The sequence below is a fragment of the Scardinius erythrophthalmus genome (assembly GCF_964197995.2).
Source record: "Scardinius erythrophthalmus genome assembly, chromosome: 19".
NCBI classification, from domain to species: domain Eukaryota; kingdom Metazoa; phylum Chordata; class Actinopteri; order Cypriniformes; family Leuciscidae; genus Scardinius; species Scardinius erythrophthalmus.
Genome location: NC_138239.1, coordinates 2,957,653 through 2,976,365, shown reverse-complemented (window position 1 = coordinate 2,976,365; position 18,713 = coordinate 2,957,653). Strand labels below are relative to the sequence as shown.

At 36.5% G+C, this 18,713-nt stretch overlaps 1 protein-coding gene across 5 annotated transcripts in view; it reads left to right on the top strand.

Moving 5' to 3' along the window:
• ccdc9b (coiled-coil domain containing 9B) overlaps positions 1–18,713 on the top strand; it is a 38,872-nt gene that overhangs the window by 946 nt on the left and 19,213 nt on the right. For 2 of the 5 annotated variants that reach the window (XM_081347876.1, XM_081347877.1), the window contains exons 2-6: positions 1,141–1,235; positions 11,313–11,423; positions 11,715–11,843; positions 12,292–12,432; positions 13,303–13,437. In XM_081347876.1, the coding sequence (XP_081204002.1) occupies positions 1,170–1,235; positions 11,313–11,423; positions 11,715–11,843; positions 12,292–12,432; positions 13,303–13,437 (582 nt within the window). In that variant the 5' untranslated portion in view covers positions 1,141–1,169. Of the gene's footprint in view, positions 1–1,140; positions 1,236–2,696; positions 2,911–11,312; positions 11,424–11,714; positions 11,844–12,291; positions 12,433–13,302; positions 13,438–18,713 lie in introns of those variants that run through there. The other 3 variants (XM_081347878.1, XM_081347880.1, XM_081347879.1) reach the window with 3 other exon arrangements.

Below are 18,713 nucleotides of genomic sequence, written 5' to 3'. Positions count from 1 at the left end.
AACGTCTAGTTTTAAAAAAAAAATATATATATTATTATTATTATTTAAACGTTTTAAAAACTATTTTGTCTTGGTTATGCGAATGTTTGATCGTTTTGCAAGTAACGTTAATGTGGGGACAATTTGAACCATCTGAAAGAAAGTAACGTTAAGTTAGGAACGTTTAAAAACTTTATAACGTCCAAATTAAATGTTTCAGAAAAACGTTTCATGAAAGATGTATAAATAATGTTTTGGTGCTAATGTTTTGAGAACAATATTTAAGACCAGATAACTTTGAATGAACGGTTTGTTAACTGGAAGAACGTTTGTTCTTAACTTTGAGGACCTTGCCACAACTTTCTGAGAACGTTCCCGTTTGCTAGTTGATGGATTTTCTCGTTAATATGCTCAGATATGTTTAGATATTGATTAGGACAAACCAGCTCACCACCGTTACCTGCTACTTAAAGTACTGTTGCTTTACCATGTAAGTTATATTCATATATTCATATTTGGGCCATTCCTGGCATTCGGTAATATTTCAGTCCCCCAGACTTTTTAAAGTGGTGGTTCACCAAAATGAAATATTAAAAGCTTTTCACAATACGTGGTATGTAATCATGAACTTAACTTATGTTTTATACCTAGTTGGCAGGTAAGTGGTTTCACATCCACCCTGAATACTGGTTTATTTGATTATTTTATCTCATTTGATCATAATATAATATCTGAAGTATAATTTAATAAAAGGAATTTAAAAAAGAGATCACATTTAAAAATATTTTTATCATAATGTCTTATTTCTATTGTACACTAAGCATTTTGTCATGTCCTTGAGGCACTTAATTGAATTTGTACGTATATACATTTTTGTTCATAATGATGTGGGGTAATTAGAAAATGAACTATTCATATTATTATAATTCAAAAATACAAGTTGAAATATTACCTAATCCCAGGAATGACCCATTTATAATAATATTTGCTGGTACTGTATTTCAAAAACTATGGAATTTCCACGTTCAAATGAATATACTGTGTCCGTTCAGCTGGGGTTCTTTATGTGTTCTGCCAGTAATCAAGTTCGTTTTTGGATCATTTGAATATATGCAACAATTGTCTCTCTATATACACATGAATTGTCATTGTTTCTTACAGCGGAGACACACAGAGCCTGAGGAATCATCATGCAACACCAGGAGCATCTCATCACGTTCATGGACGAACACTATCTGCTGGAGGACAAGACTCATGTGAGTGTTTCAAACACTTTTTATTGTGTTCAGATCGAGATGTCAAGATGAGAAGTCATCTTGATTCATGTAACCAGACTTGATTAGTATGGCTTGCTTCGTTTAAAGTTAAAGTTGCACTAGTTTTATGGAGACACTTTACAGTTAACATTAGTTAAAGGGATATTTCACCACATTATTAGCTCTTGCTAACTAATGTAGTTAACTAATGAACCTTATTGTAAAGTGTTATCACTTTTTTCTTCTCTATTGTCCCGTATATCCGAGTTAAACGCTTCTGGAACAAGAACAAATGTGGGCGGGTCTTGATTTTGTCGGTGGGAATTGATTGGATGGTTGTGGTTTGCTATTGGCTGATCTCATGTGAGTGACAGGTTGCCCCGCCCTCGTCATCAGAGAAGAGATGCTGCAAGAGGGAAGGGAAGTTATTCTAATTCAAGATTACCAGGCATATGATGTGCACTGATCAATAATTTATGAAATACACTGTAATATTCCATAAAAAAAAAACTAGAATTGTCGATTTGATTTCATGGTGACTTTAAAGCCCACTTAAACAGGGACCGTCTGACTTATTTTATGCACTTGCTTTTATTTATTTAGCAAAAGATTTCGACTTCTAGGTGAGGAAGATCACAAGCAAATGTTTATAAGAGATAATAATTTTTGTTGTACATAATACCAAGTTTAAAACACAAGTTAGATTAGTGCATGAGCCAGAGCAGAAGAGAATAAGAGTTGTTTATGGTGGTGGATTAGTTAAGCACTTGAGGAAGAGGCGTGTCTTCAGTTCAGATTTGCATATCTAATTGACATGCAAAGTAACCAACCACAGATCTTTTGTAGATCTGCACATTTACCTTTCGGAAGTGTGTGCTGTTGGCAAATTTTAAGGTGAAGTGTGTAATTTCAATGCCACATGGTTCACCAAATAAGATGATTACGTTTCAGTAAGCAGCCACCCTAGCAACTGCTTAGCAACGACCTGTCAACAACCCACAACATAAATGATGGATTTAAGTAGTTCATCTCTATGTCAGTGATCGCTATGCATAGGAATTTATGTTTAATTTTAAATGAGATGAATCCACTCAAACAAATGACTCTTAAGAGTCGGATCGTTTTAATGAATCAGTGAAGCATCACTCACTGAACCGGGATGCATTTTTATGATTTTATTCATTATTAACTTCATCAACCCTGTCCAATGGTTTTGAAACAACATGAGTAAATGATAATTGAAAAAAAAAATTTTTTAGTTGAACCGTTTCTTTAAATCGATAGTGAGAGTGTGAAAAGAGTGTGTTTCTAGGTCAACACTCTTAAATGTATTGATTTCTAAATGCCACTGTTGTTATAAAGATCCCGTATTGAGAGTCATAAAATTAATGGTTTTCAGGGGTATGACAGCAGGCGTGGGTGGGGTAGTGAGGGGTAATTTTAACTATGAGCAAGAGCTTTAGAGAGAGAGAGAGAGAGAGGCTGAGCCGTACGGGTGAGCGGCGGGGTCCGTTAGCAGGGCTTTTCTTTGCGTTCGGAGATCTTGGCTCGCAGCCCAACTGGCGTTTTTGTAATCAAGGCATGATCCGGGACTCCATGCGCTTCTTCCCCGAGCCGCGTCGGCTGCCTGCCGTTTGCAAGGATCCCAGATTTCCCTGCTGACATGAACAGAGCTGTGAGTGCCACTGTTTCTCATTCTTCCACTAGCTTTTTTTTTTCCCCACTCTTCATCTCTCTTTCCTGCACATCTTTGCTCTTCTCTGGATCCTGCTCGTTCCCTTTTTTTTTTCCCAGCAGTCTGGATATGAGGATGGTAGGCTGACACTTAACGTGAGCTTGCTGTCAGATGCACGTTTGTCTGAAGAACGAGGCCTAGGTTTTGGGAACGGGAGCGTCCGTCAGCTTATAGTTAGAGCTGCTGTGTTGGGCTGTTTGACATGTGATCTGTACAGATGAGTGGGAAGCGGCCGCTGGAATGTTCCCTGTCCTTTTTGCAGCATTGATGATTCATGTTGGCTCGTATTGCACTGGATTTCTGGATGTGTTTGTACCTCCGTGAGGTTTGTTTTGGTCCCCTGACAACCGAAGTCACTGTGAGTTCCTTGTGCACTTGCCTTAGCAATCTGTTCACTCTTAAAGGTTCTTTATTAGGAATCAGTGGTTCCACGAGGAACAGTTTGCATCCATGGAACCTTTCCAGGTTCTTTATAATGGAAAAAGGTTCTTTAGATTAAATAAAATGTTCTGGGGTCTCATTTATAAACGTGGCTGAAAATGAGCGTACGCCGCTTCTGACGCATAAGTTGTGATTTATAAAAACAAACTAGACGGGAAAATTTGCGCACCTGCACGCAAACTCTGACCCATGCGTACGAGCTTTTTGGAGATGGAGCAATTTGGCGACACCAATGGTGAGCTGGAGTTAAGCGTCTTTTTGTTCACTTTTAGACAGAAAATCTAAAGAAATACAAGATAATACAAATATAATTTCACTCACCAAGCCTGTCACTTGAAGCAAATATCCATCCCTTCTTAAATGTCCGCGCCAGCGAGCGCATTGGGCCGTTTAGTGAAATAAACTGACGCAAATAAATAAATAAAATAATGATTTAAACTATGTTTTACTTCTGATATAAACATTTAGATTAAATATGCCATTCAAATTAATGGAGAACACTTAAACATGAAATCATTACTGAGAAGTTACAACATTTTTTATACTCAAATTCAATCAATAGAAATATTTGTTGTGGATGCGATGTTTTTGAACATTTTTCCTGTAGCGTGCTGTGTTTTAATGTTTTAACCACAGAGATAATTGCTTATCATGATAATACAAGATTGTCTGAGAAAATAGTTTCGTGCAAATAATGCCCAAGGCCTAGGCCATCCTTAAAAATATTCTTGTTTGCCGTAACCCGACCGACCCTGTCAATTTAGTACCGACCCAATTATTTATTTATTTCCCCTTTTAGTCCGACCGACTTGCCGGTTGTAAACTTGCGTTAAGACCGACCAATTTTTTTTTAACTCTTCAAACAACTAATACAAATGCAATAAAATAATATTAGTTATTAAGTATTGTGAATATAAATTGCTTAGACATACATACAAACATAAGCTACGTTCTTTCTTTTAAATAAAAACTCGTGGCGCGTCATTATGTTTACACCAGGTTTACGCATGTCACACTACGGCCTGCAGGCTAAGATCGCTCCGTTTCATTCACTGTCAATGGTTCGCGCTTGGTAATGATGGCTGCGGCTTTACTCTAAAGATTATTTCATTTTTATATGTTGTTGAATATGGTTTATTAAAAAATAAACATGTGAAAGCGTGTTATATAGGCTACATGTCATGTTTTAGTCAGTAATGACGACGCTACTGCAACACGCATCGCCGCAGATGAGAAGCTAAGCATCAACGTGCTATCGCAAATCAAAGTGAAAGTAAGTCGCAGACGCTTAACACACGATCATCTTTATTAAATGTAAAGAAACGAAATGATCTTACCAGGGCTGTTTCCGCTTTCTCTTATTGCGGGCTTTGATTCAGAAATTTTAGCTGTTGACCAATAAAATAATAACTGTTGCTTTCGGTGCACTGCATTAAATCTGCATATAGCGGGAATTGAAGATCGGTTATATCCGCAAAAAAACAACAACACACATCTATGTAACCAGGTGTAAATAATTGAATCGTTTTGATCAATCAGATTGCAATCCGATCTGAGAAAACGCAAAGTGGCCTGGTGTAAACAGCCCCTAGACATCGGTGAAAAATGTTCTCTCAAGACCCCCCCGACCCCGATTTTTTTTTTATTATTAAAAAAATATACTTTTTTATATTATTTTTTATATATATAAAAAAATAAAGACCTACCTACCGACCCTTTTTTTCTTTTTTTTTGCTGTTACTGCAAACCAAAATATTTTTAAGGATGGCCCTATCTGTTTCAATTAAAAATATAAATCAATTAAAAATACAATTCGGCCAGTGGAAAAGATGAAATTTATTTATACACTATTTGATTTATGTATTCAAAAACAAGGCAAGGATAGGCAACTACTTGATTTTTATTAATGTAACGTGTCTTGTACCGTTAAACGTTATCACGTGGATGAATAATCATATGCAAATGATATGCAGATGAGGCAAAAACTAGGCGTTGTAAGCTCCATATATGGTAATTTGGGGGTGGAGACGGATGTGCGCACAATCTTCCGCTGACTGGGATTTATAAAGTGAATTCTGCGCAGGTTCTGGCGTACGAACGGTTTTATAAGTCTGAATATTTTTTTGCGTACGTCATTTTTGGCTTTCAGGCGCACGTACACTTTTAGTAAGGTTCCTACGCACAGTTTTATAAATGAGACCCCTGAACACTAAGAAACATTTTTTATTTTAAGGACTGATCACTGAAAGGATCTTTGGGGAGCCAAAAATTGTTTAATTGCTAATGGAAACTTTAATTTTTAAAAGTGTCATTATCATTGTCATTATCACTTAAAATGTTCTTTAAAGGGATCATTCACCCAAATATGAGTTCGTTTAATACCACGTGATTTTCTTTCTTATGCCGAACACACACAAAAAAGATATTTTGAAGAATGCTTAAGCCACTGTTTTCCAGGTGATGCATAATTAAAATTTATTGCATTTTGGTGTCAATTATTGCATTGCAAAATTGCTTGTAAATTTCACAAATAATTACAAAGAAACGGCACGTAACACATTGAATTTTGAAGTTGAAACCCTGAAATACAGTAGTATTTTCTTGTACTACTAACTTTTTTTTTTTAAGTGTCTTGCACTATTTATTTCAAGTCTTCTGAAAACAAATGATGCTTTGTGAGAGGAACAGACTCAAATTTAAGTCATCATTCTCTGAAAATCCCCTCTGCCGTAGCTCTCAAATCTTATTCGCAGTTGCATGGAGATAATGGCTTGTATTTCAGAGACCAATCATATGCTTCAAAAATCACCATCCACTTCCAGTGCATTTTTGCTTTCATGTTCCACAGAAAAAAAGAAAGCCAAATGAGTTTGAAACAGCATGAGGGAGTAAATGATGACTGGATGTTTATTTAATGGTCTGCACCTTTAATATGAAGTGGTTTCAGACACATCTGAATTATTAGTCTGCATGTTTTCCTCCACAGAGGGCCTGTATAATAAGCTTACTAATGTGTGCTTCGAGAAACAGGAATGCTGGGAATCTTAACAAAGTTAAGATGTTTGGTGTCATCAGTAGCAGAACTTATTCTGCTGATATTAACCAATCAGAATCCTCCATGCAGAATTTAATTTAGTTCCTCCATTGCAATGAATGCATTGAGTCTATTTACAGGGGTCATATGTTATAGGCTACTTGTGTTGCGTTTAATCTAATTTCAGGTAAGATTTTTTTCCTGCACCTAAAGATTTATTGTTTCTCCTCTCCAAACTTTTTATCAGGACGTGTCCAGCTGATGAGCAATGCGTGTGTGTGTTGATATGTAAATTTATGTGATCATATGTTAATGAGCTTGTGACCGTTTTTGCAGTTTAGTTTTAATAAATGATCTGTGTCTGGGGATGATTGTTGTGGTCTGTGGATATAGTGCTGTTTGCAGATATCCAGAGAGCTGGATGGCAGATAAAATGCTGATGTGCAGTTTAATGACAGCACAAAAACACACAATTGCTGAGTTTGCTTGCAGCATGTCATCTGTTGCGCGCTGTCACTTTAAATGTGTGCAAACGCTCAAGCGCAGCGGCTGCATGTGTTTCAGTGGGTTTGCATGAGTGTTGAGTCATAGGTAACTTAATCTTCCTCTGCTTTGCATTGGACAGATGTAGGGCTGTCGTGATAACTGCAATATTGTAATACCGAGTTACAACCCCCTGTGGTGAAAATCCAGCTTTTAATGTTGTTTATGTGTCTATGTGGTGTTTTTAATACGCTTTAAGACAAGCCATGTGCAAAGTCGACAGCATTGCTGAGTATTTTCTCCTTGTCTCAAAAACACGCTTTGAAATCGCTGGTGTTTCTGATGTCACAAACTACCTTGTAACCAATCAGATCAACGTGTGATCGTCAACCAGTGGATCTCTGAGCTGAGTGAGTGGAGGCGGAGCTAATTTGCATATTCATAGAACCGCGTATACTAAATGATGCAAGGGTGTCGAGTTACATTCAAGGCATGAAGATTTTTTTCCCAGGTAAAAACGATTAAATATTGGTTATCAAAGGGATGAATGGATCCAATTATTGACTACAGGGGGACTTTACGACTCTGTGGCCATCATGATTTGTACTAAACAAGCCTAAACAGACAGCGAGTGAGAGAAAGATTGAGTATATGCATCTTTCCTTCTTCAAATCAACACCTTTATTGCTAACCTTGCAGGCTTTCCTTCAAGTGGCTTTGATTTCGGTTTTGTTGGTTTCTGATCGTGTCCTCGTTTGTTTCTGTTACATATTAGTTTCACATAAGTCTAGTTTATATAGCCCTGTGTCTCAGTTATTTGTAAATGTATAAATTAACATTAAAGATTAATAAATGCTGTAGAAGTATTGTTCATTATTAGTGCCTGTTGACTAATAAAAACTAGGTAAGTGTTGCCAAATATACTTTCTAAAGGTGAAACAATGAATAGATATGTGTTATAACAATTGTTCATGAGATCACACAGTGCATTATTCGGTGCATTACAAGGCATATTTAATGAATTAAAAATACTCTTATAATGCATTATATATCTATATATATATATATATATATATATATATATATATATATATATATATATATATATATATATATATATATATATATATATATATATATAAAGGCTTCAAGTGAAGTGCTACCAATATTTTGTTGAATGCTTGGTTTTGAAATAGTTTTCTGTGTTATTTAGTTGAACTCCATGGGCAATTTCAACTCAAGCCTCAGTTATTAGTGCTGTGAAGTGACTTAATTGTCCTTTTGGTGATTCTCATGTAAATCCTGTGGATGCAGTAACTATGAGCACTAGGAAAGTCATGCTTGTTTTAACAAACGCCCCTGACAAATCATGATATTACTTAAGCCTTTTATTAGAGGATCAGTCCTGCCCGTTGGTTTGCAGAGGTTTTCCTGTGTTTGGAGGGATAAAAGCGTCTTTCGACCTTGAGGAATCTCTGTTTTGAGCTGAGATCTGACTCTATTCTCTCTCAAATCTCTGCAAGCCTCTTTAGATCCAAATGTACTCCGTGTAGGAGTCTCGCTGGCCTGGAGTCAGTCGGGTTATCTCTGCCGCAGGCGCTCTGGCTTTCAGGCTTTCATGTCTCTAAAAATCCACAGATACTGAGAGATCTTGATGTTTGATGCCTTATTTAAAGGGTTAGTTCACCCAAAAATGAAAATTCTGTCAGTAATTACTCGCCCTCGTATTGTTCCAACTTCCAACCCCGTAAATCTTCAACACAAATTAAGATATTTTTAATGAAATCTGAGAGCTAGTGTAACAGTGCAATGCTTCTGGGTTGTATGTCAGAACGTAGGCTCACTATTGGCCGACGCTGGTCATGTGTGTGATGCTGGCCAATAGTGAGCCTACGTTCTGACGTGGCATTGATGCTACATCTAATACTGAAGTTATGTACAAAACATTTCATGTTTGAATTAAGTCTGTATTCTAATGCATATGTTTAGAGGTTTACAACAAACCGAAAAAGTAGGGCTGCATGATTAATAAGGAGATGGCTTGTGTGATTATCAAATCACAAAGGCTGCAATTTAAATAAATGTTTTTGAAAATAGCTATGTTTCCATCCACCTATTTGTATGCGCTTTTGGGATATTGCATCTACTCCATTAAGGCAAATTAAAAAAAAAAGATCCGATAAGAAGACGTGCATAAAATACAATGGAAACACATTTACTGAATAAATCCCTCGATGCGCAAGGTGACTTTGCCTCATCGGAGGCTGTGATTGGATAACTGGACTAACCAGTGGACCAGTGGCGTCGCAGCATCTCAAATGTTGGTTTGGTGTTTCTGAAACGCGCAATTTTTTTTACTTAAATATTTTTATTAACTAGTGATATTTCTTATTTTGTTTTTATTTCGTATGTAAATGTTTTTATATAATGATAACTAATAATTATAAAAGTATTATTATTTTATAGCCATATTTAAATAATCATAACATTTTGCCAAAATTAGCCCTTAAGCAAGCAAATCAAACATGGAATTTTTTTGTAAATCACATTTTAAATCACATTTGTATGGAAGATTGTTTCCACCACAGAATAAAACATTTTAAAAGATAATTGCGACTTTTTATCTCACAACTGCGAGTTTACATCTCGCAATTCTGACTTTATTTCTCAGAATTGCGAGATATAAAGTCAGAATTGCGTGAAATAAAGTCGCAATTACGTTATAAAGTCAGAATTGCGAGATATAAAGTCAGAATTGCTTGAAATAAAGTCGCAATTGCGTGAAATAAAGTCGCAAATGTGTTATAAAGTCAGAATTCAGACTTTTTTTCTCGCAATTGCGACTTTATATCACGCAATTCTGACTTTATAACACATAATTGCGAGTTTATATCTCGCAATTCTGACATCTTTTCTCAGAATTGTGAGATATAAAGTCCAATTCTAAGGAAAATACTTTTTTTTTTACCTCAGAATAGTTTATATCTCACAATTCTGACTTTATAACACGCAATTGCGACTTTATACCATGCAATTCTGACTTTATATCTCCCAATTACGTATTCTAAAGTCAGAATTGCGAGATATAAACATGCAATTCTGAGAAAAAAAGTCAGAATTTCAAGTATATTTCTCGCAATTGCGAGTTTATATCTCATAATTCTGACTTTATAACACGCAATTGCGGCTTTATATCACGCAATTTTGACTTAACACACAATTGCGACTTTATGTCATGCAATTCTGACATCTTTTCTCAGAATTGTGAGATATAAAGTCCAATTCTAAGGAAAATACTTTTTTTTTACCTCAGAATAGTTTATATCTCACAATTCTGACTTTATAACACGCAATTGCGACTTTATACCATGCAATTCTGACTTTATATCTCCCAATTACGTATTCTAAAGTCAGAATTGCGAGATATAAACATGCAATTCTGAGAAAAAAAGTCAGAATTTCAAGTATATTTCTCGCAATTGCGAGTTTATATCTCATAATTCTGACTTTATAACACGCAATTGCGGCTTTATATCACGCAATTTTGACTTAACACACAATTGCGACTCTATGTCACGCAATTCTGACTTTTCAACCTGCAATTGCTACTTTACATCACGTAATTCTGAGATAAAAAGTCAGAATTGTGAGATTTAGAAGTCGCAATTACCTTTTTTATTTTTCACTCTGTGGCGGAAACAAGCTTCCATACATTTGCAATTTTTATCTGAAGAATCGCTATTAAGTTTTCCCGCCAAATCATGCAACCCTACCAAAATGTTTGAGGAACATTAACCGAGAGATTCTGGCAAATGCTGTAAAACGAAATATCCTTGCCAACAGTTTTCTGCTCAATATCTGAGGGTCATGGCTGAGTTTTGAGCTACAGCGTCTGAAATCGTGGTCACATGTGACTGTCAGACGTCTTGAAACAGCTGATGGCTGAGCTCATGTTGCCGGTCGTAGCAGCTGATGCTAATAATGGCGTGTCCGTGTGCAGTTAGACCCACAAATGTACACGTGTTAAAGAAACATGTAGACAGTAATTGACTGATTATATCTAATCATATGCCATTGTGTTTATATTTCAGTCCTGGACTGTTTCTCCTTGGTCTCTGGCGTTAGACATTTATATAAATGCAGCCGTATTCCATTAGATTTGCTTTATGTAATTCTGTTATTTTTCCTCAAGGCTGTTTAAATGTCTGGACAAGAAAAATGTGCAAAACTATTATTTTGTTGTTTGTGGATGAAGATTTTCATTTTCACGTGAGATGCAGTAAACAACAGAAATCCTGCTGGCAGACATTAATCTTTATGTATTACAGATTGTTTGGATTATTGTGTTTGTGTATGTAATGTTCATAAACCGTTCTGTGCTCAGAGCTCGACAGAGATGATGATGATGATGAAGAAGGAACTCAAGGATGCAGAGCTGGATAAAAAGATCGAGGCCTTGCGGAAGAAAAATGAAGCACTTATGAAACGGTACCAGGTGAGAACCTGATTAAAATGCGCCAAAAAACACATTTAGATCTGTAAACAGATCATTTGAAGTCTTGTTTAGTATGAAATCATAAATCTATGGAAAATAGAAAAAAAAAAAAAGCCTGATGAAGGTCACGTGACCCAAAATGTTGTTCGAAAGCTATAGCAGTGTGTGGGATTCATCCATTATGCTTTTAATTTATTATTCTATTAATTTATATTGTTACAAAAACCTAAAATGCTAAGAGATGCAGAACATGATCCCTTTATGATAGGATTTCCTTATGATGTTTTACAGGAAGTGGAGGAGGATAAAAAGCGGGCGGAACAGGAAGTGATGTCACCCCACGGCAGGAAGGGGAAGCTTGATGATCTGTCCATCACCATCAACAAATCCTGCAATGTGAGCTGCTTCATTCCTTCACAGGTTAAACTGATAATCGTGATTATTTTGTCAAATAATTAATAAATCATTAATAAAAATAATGTATTGATTACACAATGGACCCTTCGTAGGGAGTTTGATTAACAGCCGATCTGACCAATCATAATCCGCCGAATCCGCAATTTTTATCCGACAAAGCAGTCAGGAGAGTTAGTAGATTAACGTTGGAGGATTTGGACTTGAGAAACGGAGTGTGCTGACGTCTTTCCGCGGTTAAAACAACATTCCTTCTGATGTTCATTCATGTTTATTTGATGCTATAAATGAACTAGAAGGAAGAGATGAGCGGTTCATGAGCGGCTTTAACTGAGCGATCTGTCAGACACATTAAAGAGACACAGAACTATTTATTGTTTAAATTTCTTTAAAAAATGACCAAATTTAAAAGTTGAGACTTTGTTTCATATCAAAAGTACCCTGTACTGTCCAGGATCAGCGTGTGGTGACCAAGAGGCCGGGAGGGCTGAGAGAAGGAGAGCCGGAGAAGGACAGTGATCCTGGATCCAGTGTCTTCAGCATCGGGAGAGGAAAGAGACGGCAGCTGCTCGTCACAACGCCAGGAAACATCAAGGTGAGACCCAATCAACTTATTAGAGAGTGATTTTTTTTCCAATTTTATTTTATTTTATTTAAATTTTAAGTAATTTTATCATGTTGTCATTTTTATTTATTTTTATTTAGCTTTAATTTATTTTTACTAGTTTTAGCTTTAGTAATTTACTACATCAAATTAAACTTATTTTATTTATTTCAGTTAGTTGCCAAGGCTGCATTTATAATTCATTGTTTTGTTTTTTTATTCTAATATTAATATTTTATTTCCCACTTCACACTATGTGGTTTCTAGGTGCTTTAAAACCCATTTAAGTTTAATAATGTGACGTTTTTAATAGAGAAACAATATATGTAATGAGAAGTCAAAATAAAAGCTTGATGGTTTAATGGTCACTTCTTTTTATAATTATAATTTTGTTTTGTTTTTAAACAGCAGTTTTATTTCTTATTTTGTTTAATAATTTAATTTAGTAAAATAATTAGTTTAATGCTTCTTTTTATAATATTTGTGCAAATTATGCAACCCTATAAACAAGCACAGCAAACCTGGAGCTTTAAAGCGTAACTCTCGCCAAAATGCAATCTAGGAAAACGAAAACGAAAATACGGTCAAACTTAAAAGTGGCGTTTCCATCCTAATTATGCTTTTACACGAAAGTTTGCCTCGGGTAGATTCACAAAAAGACCCTAGGTTGCATTTTAGTGAGAGTTACCCTTTAAAAAAATTATTCATTTTTATCAGAAAAATCACAATTCGATTTGTTTTCCCCCAGATCGTGCAGCTCTACTCGTCAGTAACTCTCGTCAGACACTTGTGATAACCGGCATTAGACAGAGACAACAAATTTAAAGGATGTTAGAGAGTGTTTATGTCATGTTGTTTCAGGGTAAGAGGGTGTTCGGGGAAAGAAAGGACCGGAACCGGCCCGTGAGTCCAGTGAGGTTGAAGTGTTGTGTTGAAGACGTGCTGGAGTCCGACGCACGAGAGAAACGTCCTCCGTCCGCAAGGAGAGTCCCGGAGGTGAGCAGATGTTCTCTCGAGTTTTGACGGCCCTTGTTTAGCAGCATGTGTCTGGGACGCCCTCTTCATTTGGTTCTCAAGCCTTGATGCCGTAAATAGATTCAGACATGACAGGAGCCGAGCGTGTGAATGTTCATTGGGCCGAAGTTTGTGCGTCTGTTCAGCTGTTCTTGTGGATTCCAGACGCCTGACGTCACACTGTTTCTCTTTCTGTCTCGTTTGTTTTGTTTGGGTATTTTCTCTCTGCCCGTTTCACCGTCTGCTGTTTAAAAGCTTGGGGTTTTTGAAAGAAGTCCCTTTTGCTCACCAAGGCTGCATTTATTTGATCAAAATACAGTAAAAACTGTAAAAATTATATATATTTTTGCTGTTTTCTATGTGAATATGTTGAAATGTAATTTATTCCTGTGATCAAAGCTGAATGTTCAGCATCATTATTACAGTCTTCAGTGTCACATGATCCTTCAGAAATCATTCTAATATGATGATTTAATGCTCAAGAAACATTTCTGATTATTATCAGTGGTAAAAAAGTTTTTTGCTGCTTCATATTTTTGTGTAAACGCCAACGGTGATGCATTTATTTTAATTTATTTGAAGTTATTCAAATTCATACAGCATTATAAGAAACTAGGGGTGGAACGGTACACAGAAGTCACGGTTCGGTTCATACCTCGGTTCAGTCATCACGGTTCGGTACGAGTTCGGTACAATGGAGGGAAAAACAAAACAAAAATGCAGAAGGCTTGTGCATGTCTCAGGCTGGACCACCAAAGGAAAATAAATTACTTAAGCTTTGTATTTTTTAAATAAGTTTTATTAATAAAGTAAAGGCATAGAACCAGTTTATTTGAAGTGCACTAACAATAATTTTATATAATTAGTTTATTAATTAAATTAATAAAAAGACAAAAAGACCTTGAGATATGTTTGGTAATTGTACCAGAATGAATTGAAAATTAACTTGCTATATTTCAGATTAATATATTTGGTTTCCTTAAAATTTTAATTAACAGTAACTTAAACAATTTGCAGTTTCAATGATGTCCTGTATAAACAAAATGTCGGAGTATGTTTTTATGTTTCCACTGTTCGATCGCGCCCGCGCCACACACACACACACAAATATAAGTAAACACTTTGCGACTTTTTGACCGTGCCTCTCTCTCTCTCTCTCTCTCTCTCTCTCTCTCTCTCTCTCTCAGCATTGCAATCTTTACATCGCAGCCTGCTTCATATCTAAGGCGGGGCTACAGATTAGGTGTCCCTAAAGAACCTTGCTTATCTAACAGTAGTTCCGCATTACATTAATTAATTTGTGCGCGAGTTTTGTTTATTTTTATACCATGTATTCTCCGTGTTAATTTAAGCACCGATCCGTGACACCCGTACCGTTTCGGTTCAATACGAATACATGTACCGTTCCACCCCTATAAGAAACTCAAACTCAAAAGTTATGGTTTAGTGTTACCAGGGTTCCCACGGGTCCTTGAAATCCGTGAAAGTTTGTGAATCTGAAAAAGAAATATTCAAGGCCCTTTTAAAATAGTCCTTGAAAGTGCTTGAATATATTTTGTGCAAGAAAAATTTCATATTATTCCCTCCAGTCCACTAATGTGTTATTTCGCCCAAACTTTTGTGACCTATGCATACTAGCTTTATTTTGATTTACGTTAGTTACGTGCATTTACGCGCTACGTTAAGTGTTTCCCGCGTGAGGTACTTTGACGTGTTGTACGCTGACATGACGTTCATGCACGATGGAACCTCAATGCTTGAGTTGGACACAACAAAAGTGAATTTGAGGATATTGGACCTGGAAAGTCCTTGTAAGGTAGCCTGGCAAGCCAGACCTACATCAAGATGTTAGGTCTGGAAACTCACCATAGTCACGGCTCAATCCGAGGGGCGGGATAAACGGCTGTCTTTCAAATTCCCTCTGCACGCAATAGGACAGCGCTTCAACCAACCAGGGCGTTTTCCCAACAGCGGAGCTTAGTTGATAGATTCAACTTTTGCCATATCTGGCCGGCAAAACGACGAACACATCTTCCTTTTTTTAAGAATGACTTAAGTGCCGTTCTTTGCTCTTTTCTCAAAGAAAAACTTAACTCCAAGTCCTCCAGAGTCGTGGCCAAAGCTGATTCGAAAGACCGTTGTTCTCCATCAGCAGCCGCCATTCTTTGTTTTCAAGTAGCAGCAGCCAGGTAACCGTCGCAACTCTGTCGTGTATGTTAAGCCCGCCCCGCCTACTCTATACACAACGTGATTGGCCTGACCCAATCTGGGTTTTTGCAGCGAGAAGGTTTATTGAGAGTTGCTAGACTACCCTGGCTGCGAAATACATTTTGCTGCCGCTAGGGTGCGTCTAGATTTCTAGGCTACTTGTAAGGTCCTTGAATTTGAAGTTAACCAAGGTGTGGGAACCCTGTGTTATGTTTGTGTGATTTGTCTGTCAGATTCTCACTGACGTGTGGGAATGTGCGGGTGTGGACCGATGTGGCGTTTAGGCCTGTTTTCCACCCAGCGGGGCCGGACTGTCTGGACGGCAGCTGCTTCTGTCCTCCGGCGTCTGAAAGGCCCGTATAATGCAGCCCATTGTGCGACAGACACGACAGGCCGAGCCGAAGCGCTTTATCATCAGAGCTTTTGTCTGATCGGCGCTCACAGACTCTTACACTGACAGAATGAGAGTGTGATTCTTAGCGTCGGCGGCGTCTTAAGATATATGACTTCACTTAGCATCAGTGTTTTACATTTAAAAACAGAGAGACGTGTTATTTTGGTATTTTTCACATTCTGTTATATTTATATACTATTATATAGATTCATATTTTTAATTAGTTTTTTCATTTTAGTTTGTTTTAGTCTTTTGTTACGTGCTTTTGTCATGTTTATTAGTTTTTTCATGTTTCTATGTAGCTTTACTTTTTTATTACAATTTTAGTTTATTTTATAATATATTGTTATTTAATAAACTATATATTATTATAATTTTTCTTTTAAATAATTTTAGTCCTTCAACTATTTATTTCAGTTAGTCGCCATGGCAGCATTTCTAATTTTTGGTAGTTTTTTTATCTAAAATTATTTTTTTTATTCTCCTACAGTTTTATTTAAATTCACGAAAAAGGTATTTTTAATAGTTTTATTTAACAATAACAACACTGGCCATAACACACTTATTGCTAGGGCAGTATTTTTTTAAATATTTCTATTTACCTTTAGTCATTTTACTACTTCAACTTCTTTTATTTCAGTTAATTGCCAAGGCAGCATTTCTAATTTTCATTTAAGTTTTTTTTTAAACTGATATTTATATGTTATTTACCCACAGCTTTATCTCAATTAACAGAAGTGATTTTTAATATTTTTAGTTAGCAATAATATAACATTGGCCATTATACACTTTTTGTTGTGGTGTGGTTGCTAGGGCCGTTTGGGTGGTTGCTAGGTTCTTTTAAACACATTTAAATTCCATAATGTAACATTTTCAGGGTGAAGAATTGATTGGATGGTGGAAAGTGTCTCAAAAAGCCATATTTTGATCCAAAACTCACATTTCATGTGATATTCATCACTGCTGTGTGCAGAAGATGCGCTAGTGGCCGACAGACAGATCTTAGTAATGTGAGTGGGAGTATTTTGTATGTGATACAATATGATTCTCCCATAATGCATCAGTGCAGTTGAGTGCTCTGCCCTCGCCGATCGCAGCATTCATCAAATATGTTTCCAGAAGAATCACATCATGCCAAATCCATAAATGTTATTGTGTGATGTCATGCTGTGATGGAGGAGAGAAGGCAGTGTAGTTCTTATCTCTCTCTCTCTCTCTCTCTCAGCTCATTTTTTGCGATCATAATTAGCCAAACAGTTTAATCTTTCTTCTGAATAGGTTTATTATGAGTGCAGAGGCAACGTGCCAGTTTGAGAGACACTTTTGGTGTGTGTTTTAGTCTCGTTCTGTCACAGTAGTGTGTGTTTCTCTTTAGGACAGCATTTGTCTGCTGGTTTTGCTTCAGGAAAAACACTTTACAATAAGGTCACATTTGTAAACATTGCATGAACTAACAATGAGCAATATATTTATTCGGCATTTATTAACCTTATTGTTAAGTTAATAAAAATGTTCATGTTCACAGTAGCATTAACTAATGTTAGCAAATACATGTATTTATAAATGATGATAGTAACATACATGAAAAGATTTGAAGTTCATGTTAACAAATTAAACCTTATTGTAAAGTGTACAACATTATTAACATAATAAGTAGTTTGGTTTATAAATGTTGAATTTTACACATAAAACCATGATGTGTTCAGCAAAAACCTCTGTTTATTCTCACGGCAGGTGATTTTGTGTTGACTTTTGTCTGTTGCACAGCCTGTCCATGTTGACACGTACTTCATTTGACTAATGTGACGGTTGAATTTGTGCTGTAAATACTGTTTAATTTGCACGCTTTGATGTCAACATCAAATTAAATGGGAAGTGTTTCTCATACCGTATAAATTATGAGTTATTAAAACAAGTCTATTTATTTTACTATCCCAACTACACACAACTAAATGGCTTGTTGCATTTTATCCTTGTTTCTTCTCTGCTGTCTGTGAATTTATCAGTCATTTCCGGGTCACAGCCCAGTGGTGGAGAACCGCTTTATTTTATGCCACACTTTCAAAACTCTACCGTTGTGAGGTTTCTATAGATTGTATGATGAGACCCTACTGATTTACCGATGAAGTCCAGTGTGTGTGTCTCATGGCTTTGTCATTACCAGCCCTGAACTTTAATGCATAGATCTACACATCTAGAAGCTGTGATGATGATGATGATGACGTCACTAAAGCAAGTGTACTGCTTGTGTTTATCCACATGAGGGCAGCGCATCCCTGCTAGTGTGTGTCATGTGCTTGTTCTAAATATGGTGACATAGGCTGCTAACTCCCCCCCCCCCAAAAAATAGCTTTAAGTCAGATAGTTATATCTTTTGCTGTAGTGTGTCTGTAGGAAATATCAGTTTACATTTCCAAACATTCTTTTTGCCATTAATTGTAATAATCCAGTGAGATTTGTGTATGCACAAGGAGTCTGACAACAGCTGGTCTGATCTGATCTCACCATCATCGAGTCCGTCTGTGATTACATGAAGAAACAGAAGAAACTGAGACGGACTAAATCCAGAAGAACTGCAGGAACGTCTCCGAGACGCTTGAAGAAACCTTCCTGCAAAGCTCCCTGAAGAACTCTGCGCAAGTGTACCTGGACAAAA